The 9,145-nt window shown below is 42.4% G+C and overlaps 1 protein-coding gene across 2 annotated transcripts in view; it reads left to right on the forward strand.

Annotated features, from left to right (window-relative positions):
• The window catches only part of LOC115154661 (pyruvate carboxylase, mitochondrial), a 103,286-nt gene extending 94,141 nt beyond the window's left edge, over positions 1-9,145 (forward strand). Inside the window, exons 19-21 of one of the 2 annotated variants that reach the window (XM_029701111.1) lie at positions 6,683-6,931; positions 7,066-7,206; positions 7,379-7,630. In XM_029701111.1, coding sequence (XP_029556971.1) covers positions 6,683-6,931; positions 7,066-7,206; positions 7,379-7,630 — 642 coding nt within the window. Of the gene's footprint in view, positions 1-6,682; positions 6,932-7,065; positions 7,207-7,378 lie in introns of both variants that reach the window. The other variant, XM_029701112.1, reaches the window with a different exon arrangement.

Genomic DNA, 9,145 nt, shown 5'->3' on the forward strand with positions numbered 1-9,145 from the left:
TCATCAGACCAAAGGACAGATTTCCACCGGTCTAATGTCCATTGCTTGTGTTTCTTGGCCCAAGCAAGTCTCTTCTTATTGGTGTCCTTTTAATAGTTGTTTCTTTGCAGAAATTTGACCATGAAGGTCTGATTCACGCTGTCTCCTCTGAATAGTTGATGTTAAGATGTGTCTGTTACTTGAACTATGTGAAGCATTTATTTGGGCTGCAATTTCGTCAACTCTAATGAACTTATCCTCTGCAGCAGAGGTAACTCTGGGTCTTCCTTTCCTGTGGCAGTCCTCATGAGAGCCAGTTGCATCATTGCGCTTGATGGTTTTTGCAACTGTACTTGAAGAAACTTTCAAAGTTCTTGGTATGTTCTGAATTGACTGACCTTCATATCTTAAAGTAATGATGGACTGTTGTTTCTCTTTGCTTATTTGAGCTGTTCTTGCCGTAATATGGACTTCGTCTTTTACCAAATAGGGCTATCTTCTGTATACCACCCCTACCTTGTCACAACACAACTGATTGGCTCAAACGCATTAAGAAGGAAAGAAATTCCACAAATTCACTTTTAACAAGGCACAGCTGTTTTAATTGGAATGCATTCCAGGTGACTACCCCATGAAGCTGGTTGAGAGAATGCCAAGAGTATGCAAAGCTGTCATCAAGGCAAAGGGTGGCTACTTTAAATAATCTCAATATAAACTTGATTTATTTAAAACTTTTTTGCTTACTACATGATTCCATATGTGTTATTTCATAGTTTTGATGTCTTCACTATTATTCTACAATGTAAAAACAAAGAAAAACACTGGAATGAGTAGGTGTCCAAACTTTTGACTGGTACTGTATGTCGCAAGGATCTGTACAGAAATCCTGGAAGCTGAACATTTTCCATTTCCTCCATGACCTGCATACTCACCAGACATATCACCCGTTGAGCATGTTGGGAATGCTCTGGATCGACGTGTACGACGTGTTCCATTACCGCCAATATCCAGCACCTTCACACAGCCATTGAAGAGGAGTGGGACAACCTTCCACAGTGCTCAATCAACAGCCTGATCAACTCTATTCGAAGGAGATGCATGAGACAAATGGTGGTCACACCAGATACTGACTGGTTTTCTGATCCATGCCCCTACATTTTTTTTATTGAAGCCATCTGTATTCCCAGTCATGTGAAATCCATAGATTAGGGCCTATTTTATTTACTGATTTCCTTATGAACTGTAACTCAATACATTTTTGATTGTTGCATGTTGCGTTTATATTTTTGTTCAGTGTATATCTGCCTTTTCACAGCCAACCATAATGGCAGGATTTGTATTCCCACAGACCGTATTAAAGGATTATTAGGTTTGGTACTCTATGGATTTAACATTTAAGAGTACATTTATTATGTTCCACTTACATTACAGTAGGTATTTTTATAGAGCTCAGAAAATGTTGGTTTTATAACCCACAACGACAGGATCCCGTTAAGTCATAGAAATTCTTTGTTTGAAACGTTTGCCTGTTTTTGTCCCTCTACTGTCCTTGGGGATCTCGCACCATTTTTATCTGTTTGAAATTTGAATAAATATGATTTATTTCCCATCTCTAAGAATCTCCACAATTACCCAGAAACATTTCCCCTGAAGCTCAGTTGTTTTCTACGAACAAATTTGTCCCTCACATCATCAGTGTACAATGCAGTTCCCCCTCTTGTTTTTTTTTCCCCCAATCGAATGCATGGTTGCTCTTGTGTAATTCATTTTGCAGATCAGTTCAAACTTAAAAAGGCCACCTGCTTAGCATACATCATGTATAACAAAGGAATGGAACAGCCATTATGGTGCAGCTATTTCTAATTTCCGACAGATGCCTAGCATTATCTATGTTAATTATTACAAATCAAAAGTATTTTGTCACATGCTCCGAATACACTCAGTTTGTGTGTTTGACATTTCTATTGATTTTACCGTGAAATGCTTACTTACGAGCCCTTAACAATAATGCAGTTCAAGAAGAGGAGTTCAGAAAATATTAACTAAAGTGAAAAGATGAACACAAAAAAATTACATAACAATAACGAGGCTCGATACAGGGGGTACCAAGTCAATGTGTGGGGGTACAGGTTAGTCGAGGTCATTTGTACATGTAGGTAGGGGTAAAGTGACTATGCATAGATAATAAACAGCGAGTAACAGCAGTGTAAATAGTCCGGGTGGCCATTTTATTAATTGTTCAGCAGTCTTAGGGCTTGGGGGTTGAAGCTGTTAAGGAGCCTTTTGGTCCTAGATGCTACGGTACCGCTTGCCGTGTGGTAGCAGAGAGAACATTCTATGACTTGGGTGACTGAAGTCTTTGACAATAGTTTGGGGCCTTCCTCTGACACCGCCTAGTATATACAGTTGAAGTCGGAAGTTTACATACACTTAGGTAGGAGTCATTAAAACTAGTTTTTCAACTACTCCACAAATTTCTTGCTAACAAACTATAGTTTTGGCAAGTCGGTTAGGACATCTACTTTGTGCAAGACACAAGTAATTTTTCCAACAATTGTTTACAGACAGATTTTTTCACTTATAATTCACTGTATCACAATTCCAGTGGGCCAGAAGTTTACGTACACTAAGTTGACTGTGCCTTTAAACAGCTTGGAGAATTCCAGAAAATGATGTCATGACTTTAGAAGCTTCTGATAGGCTAATTTACATAATTTGAGTCAATTGGAGGTGTACCTGTGGATGTATTTCAAGGCCTACCTTCAAACTCAGTGCCTCTTTGCTTGACATCGTGGGAAAATCAAAAGGAATCAAGACCTCAGAAAATAAATTGAAGTCTGGTTCATCCTTGGGAGCAATTTCCAAATGCCTGAAGGTACCACATTCATCTGTACAAACAATAGTACGCAAGTATAAACACCATGGGACCACGCAGCCGTCATACCGCTCAGGAAGGAGATGTGTTTTGTCTCCTAGAGATGAATATACTTTGGTGCGAAAAGTGCAAATCAATCCCAGAACAACAGCAAAGGACCTTGTGAAGATGCTGGAGGAAACAGGTACAAAGTATTTATATCCACAGTAAAACGAGTCCTATATCGACATAACCTGAAAGGCTGCTCAGCAAGGAAGAAGCCACTGCTCCATAACCGCCATAAAAAAGCCAGACTACAGTTTGCAGCTGCACATGGGGACAAAGATCATACTTTTTGGAGAAATGTCCTCTGGTCTGATGAAACAAAAATAGAACCGTTTGGCCATAATGACCATCGTTATGTTAGGAGGAAAAAGGGGGAGGAAGCCAAAGAACACCATCCCAAATGTGAAACACGGGAGTGGCAGCATCATGTTGTGGGGGTGCTTTGCTGCAGGAGGCCTACAAACCTGACTGTTACACCAGCTCTGTCAGGAGGAATGGGCCAAAATTCACCCAACTTACTGTGGGAAGTATGTGGAAGACTACCCAAAACGTTTGACCCAAGTTAAACAATTTAAAAGCAATGCTACCAAATACTAATTGAGTGTATGTAAACTTCTTACCCACTGAGAATGTGATGAAAGAAATAAAAGCTGAAATAAATCTTTCTCTCTACTATTATTCTGACATTTCACATTCTTAAAATAAAGTGGTGATCCTAACTGACCTAAGACAGGGAATTTTTACTGGGATTAAATGTCAGGAATTGTGAAAAACTGAGTTTAAATGTATTTGGCTAAGGTGTATGTAAACTTCCGACTTCAACTGTAGGTCCTGGATGGCAGGAAGCTTGGCCCCAGTGATGTACTGGGCCGTACGCACTACCCTCTGTAGCGCCTTACGGTCAGATGCCGAGCAGTTTCCATACCAGGTGGTGATGCAACCGGTCAGGATGCTCTCGATGGTGCAGCTGTAGAACTTTTTGAGGATCTGGGGACCCATGCCAAATCTGAGGGGGAAAAGGTGTTGTTCACAACTGCCTTGGTGTGTTTGGACCATAATAGTTTGTTGGTGATGTGGACACAAAGGAACTTAACTCTCGACCCGCTCCACTTCAGCCCTGTCGATGTTAATTCGGGGCCTGTTCGGCCCTCCTTTAACTATAGTCCACGATCAGCTCCTTTCTCTTGCTCACACTGAGAGGTTGTTGTCCTGGCACCACACTGCCAGGTCTCTTACCTCTATATAGGCTGTCTCGTCGTTGTCGGTGATCAGGCCTTCCAATGTTGTGTCGTCAGCAAACTTAATGATGGTGTTGGAGTTGTTTGACCACACAGTCGTGGGTGAACGGAGTACTGAAAGGAACTAAGTACACACCCCTGAGGGGCCCCAGTGTTGAGGATCAGCGTGGCAGACGTGTTGTTGCCTACCCTTACCACCTGGGGGCGGCCCGTCTGTAAGTTCAGGATCCAGTTGCCGAGGGAGGTGTTTAGTCTCAGGGTCCTTAGCTTAGTGATGAGCTTTGTGGGCACTATGGTGTTGAACTCTGAGCTGTAGTCAATGAACAGCATAATCACATATGTGTTCCTTTTGTCCAAGTGGGAAAGGGCAGTGTGGAGTGCAGTAGAGATTGCATCATCTGTGGATCTGTTGGGGCGTCTAGGGTTTACGGCATGATGGTTTCGATGTGAGCCTTTCACTGCACTTCATGGCTACAGACATGAGTGCTACGGAGCGGTAATCATTTAAGCACAGGAAAAAAAAAAAAAATGTATGAAATTGTATGAAATGTATGCATTCACTACTGTAAGTCGCTCTGGATAAGAGCGTCTGCTAAATGACTAAATGTAAATGTAATGTAAATGTAAGCAGGTTACCTTCGCTTTCTTGGGCACAGGGACTATGGTGGTCTGTTTGAAACATGTAGGTATTACAGACTCGGTCAGGGAGAGGTTGAAAATGTCAGTGAAGACACAACTGTTGGTCCATGGATGCTTTGAGTACACATCCTGGTAATCCGTCTGGGCCCACGGCTTTGTGAATGTTGACCTGTTTAAAGGTCTTGTTCACATTGGCTACGGAGAGCGTGACCACACAGTCGTCTGGAACAGCTGGTGCTCTCATGCATGCTTCAGTGTTGCTTGCCTCTCAGCGAGCGTAAAAGTCATTTAGCTCATCTGATAGACTCGCATAACTGGGCAGCTCACATCTGGGTTTCCCTTTTGTAGTCTGTAATATTTTTCAAGCTCTGCCACATCGGGCGTGCGTCAGAGCTGGTGTAGAAGGATTCAATCTTCGTCCTGTTTTTATGCTTTACCTGTTTGATGGTTCATCTGAGGACATATAAGAAATTACGCTAAGCGTCCTGATTTAGTGTCCCGCTCCTTGAAAGCGGCAGCTCTAGCCTATAGCGGTTGCCTGTAATTCATGGCTTCTGGTTGGGATATGTACGTATGGTCACTGTGGGTACGACGTCGTCCGTGCACTTTTTGAGTAAGCCGGTGACTGCTGGTGGATGAATCCCATTGGATGAATCCCGGAACATATTCCATATGTGCTAGCAAAACAGTCATGTAGCATCCGCGTCATCTGACCACTTCTGTGTTGAGCGAGTCACTGGTACTTCATGCTTTAGTTTTTGCTTGTAAGCAGGAATCAGGAGGATAGAATTATGGTCCAATTTGCCAAATGGAGGGTGAGGGAGAGCTTTTTTCGCCTCTGTGTGGAGTAAAGGATGTCTCGAGTTTATTTTCCTCTGGTTGCACATGTGACATGCTGGTAGAAATGAGGTAAAACAGATTTAAGTTTCCCTGCATTAAAGTCCACGACCACTAGGAGCGCTGCTTCTGGATGAGCATTTTCTTGTTTGCTCACGGCCTTATTGAGCTCGTTGAGTGCGGTCTTAGTGCCAGCATCGGTTTGTGGTGGCAAATAGACGGCTTCGAATAATATAGATGAGACCTCTCTTGGTAGATAGTGTGGTATACAGCTTATCATGAGGTATTCTACCTCAGGCGAGCAATACATTGAGACTTCTTTAATATTAGACATGGCGCACCAGGAGTTATTGACAAATAGACACACACCTCGCCCCTCGTCAGACGTAGCTGCTCTGTCCTGCCGATGCACGGAGAAGCCAGCCAGCTCTGTTATCCGTGTCGTCGTTCAGCCACATCTCTGTGAAACATAAGATATTTGTTTTTAATGTCCCGTTGGTAGGATAGTCTTAATCGTAGATTGTCCATTTTGTTTTTCAATGATTGCACGTTGGCTAATAATACACAGGGAAGTGGTGGTTTACCTACGCGTCTGCGAATTCTTACAAGGCACCCCACCCTCCTCCCCCTTTTCCTCCACGCTGATGACTGGGATTTGGGCCTTGTCTTGACAAAGCAGTATTCTATATCCTTCGTGTCAGACTCATTAAAGAAAACATCTTCATCCAGTTTGAGGTGAGGATGTCTGTTCTGATGTCCAGAAGCTCTTTTTGGTTATAAGAGACTGTAGCAGCAACATTATGTACAAAATGAGTTACAAACAAAATAACACAGTTGGTTAGGAGCCCGTGAAACGTCAATCCTCCCCTCCGGCGCCATTATATCCACTCATGTTTGCTTGTAATGTTCAAACACTGCTTGTAGCCTGTGTTATATTTTCAAGGGCTTGCTTTGATCTGAAAAAGCTAAACCGGTCTAAACTGTTTCTCATAATTATAATAACTCTGACATCCTGTCATTGTAGCTCCCTTTGGCCTGTTAGTGGCTGACTTCTAACCTCTGCCCCCAGGTGCTGAAGAATATGCCACGGGTGGAGGGCCGCCCTGGTGCCTCTCTGCCCGCCATGGACTTCGAGGCCCTAGAGAAACAGTTGCGAGAGACACACGGAGATGACATTACTCCTGAGGATGTGATGTCAGCAGCCATGTACCCCAAGGTGTTCCAGGAATTCAAGGAGTTCACCCATCAGTTTGGCCCCGTGGACTGCCTCAACACACGCCTGTTCCTCGATGGACCCAAGATTGCTGAGGAGTTCGAGGTCAGTCTCACCATTTGTTTTCATTCATATTCTTCAAGTGTGATTCATTTTAAATGAACTTACTGATTGCAATATATTTGCCACTGTTCTGTTTTCCTCTGATCACACTTTCTGTTTGTCCCTGTGTCTGTCAGGTGGAGTTGGAGCGAGGGAAGACCCTCCACATCAAAGCCCTGGCCCTGGGAGATCTCAACAAGGCTGGCCAGAGGGAGGTGTTCTTTGAGCTGAATGGAGCTCTCAGATCTGTCCTGGTCAAGGATACAGTGGCCATGAAGGTGCAGTACACACATTAGCTTTCAACACAATGTTCCATTCAATTCTTAAGATGCGTAACAAGTTCAAGCTATTCCCGCAAAATAGTTGCATATCATATCCACACCAATACTTATCTCAATAGACACGTGGTGCTCCTGCAAACTCACCAAGTGTACTCTCCCACCCACCCAGGAGATGCACTTCCACCCCAAGGCGCTGAAGGACGTGCGTGGCCAGGTGGGGGCGCCCATGCCCGGGAAGGTGGTGGAGGTGAAGGTGAAGCAGGGCCAGACGGTGGAGAAGGGCCAGCCTCTGTGTGTGCTCAGCGCCATGAAGATGGAGACAGTGGTCAACTCTCCCCTCTCCGGCACCGTGGTCAAGATTTATGTCAATGCCGACAGCAGCCTGGAGGGAGACGACCTCATCCTGGAGATCACCGAGTAGGACAGGAAAGGCCACCAGCAGGAACCATTAACCATAGCACAACCTTAGCACAACCTTTGCGCTTCAAGTCACACATGCTAAAGTACAAGTCCAACTGTAGAAAAGACAGATATATTTTTGAAATTCTGGAAAATATATATAGTATGATTGTATTCAATTAACATTTAGTTTTTCTTGTTGGAGAGCTTCCTATGATGTTTGCACTTGTGTGATATATGCGGTAATCCACTGTCACTTTAGAAACGGAAAAGTACAATCATTAACCATTAATCGTGACTAATCTGTAAGACTTCGTATTAACATATGACTGTTCGTCTATGTACGTCATTCTCGAACGCGTTCCCGAAGAGTGAAATTGCTGAGGCCAGGCCAATGAAAAAAGGATTTCATTAATAAGTAGAAAGCAATTGACAAGCAGTTGACATTCAGGTATTTAGTAGGTATTTAATGTAATGTAAAATCTTGGCCTATCATGTTTTAAATTCCACAGAACACTTTGGACAATCCCTGTACGTGCGTCACCCGCCTTGATTTTGATCATTTGATATGTTGAAATATAAAAATGAAAGTAAATGTAATAATATAGATGTTCAAGCATAATAAGTGTTCTGTTCCTTCCAGCCTCCATCTCACTACATTGACTGAGAAAAGATGTTTTAAGCATCTACTCTCAATACATGTGTAAATTTTTCCCAACCCGTTTTAAAATGAAACAAGCTTTTACAGTAAATGTCCTTATATTCAAAGGTCTTATTGAAGCATAAGTGACTCAGTTGACCAAAACTGTTCCTTTAGATATGGAACCTAGAAGAACATTCTTTTTTTTTGACCGACTGCTTTGCTTTGTAAATGAATGCAAATATTCTTGATATTGAGTTTTTGGCAACTCGCTGTGAATTCTAAACATAGAAATGAATCATACTGAATTGGACATATTTAGTTCTGGTACTCATTGGGACAGACTGGACTCTGGTTAGATTTACAGATTGTAGGGGGTAGTTTAATGTACTCTATCTGTGATAGTAGATTACTAAGGGGTTTGTTTTTTTCCCGTCCATCCGTCCGCCCTCCCCCAATTGTAAACCTGAATAACCTATGACAAAATTATTGGGTCCAATTTTTTTGTAGTTTTTATTTTTGTGTGGAGAGTAAATAAATGGTAGGCTATATTTTAATGTTACTGCTGCGTATGGCATGACCTTACAGTACATGCTGGGTAATGCCTGAGTGCTCTTGACGGATGTTAAACGTTTACAGATTCTCATTCTGTCACAACTGTCATGGTAATCACTTAGTGTGACCGTTTACATCTGTGGTGAGTGTGTTGATGATCATGAGCATTGCTTATGTAATGCAGTATTTGCAGTGCAAGGGGAAATGTGAAATGTTATTGATTTTAAGATTTTTTGACACGTCAAAAAACTGCTTTGTCATGAGTAAAAACAACAACAAAATTACTCACATTTTCTTGTCTCTTAGAATTATTTAATAAAACCGGTGTTGTATCAAACCATT

Source organism: Salmo trutta, chromosome 19, assembly GCF_901001165.1.
Source record: "Salmo trutta chromosome 19, fSalTru1.1, whole genome shotgun sequence".
In the NCBI taxonomy this organism is placed as follows: Eukaryota; Metazoa; Chordata; class Actinopteri; order Salmoniformes; family Salmonidae; genus Salmo; species Salmo trutta.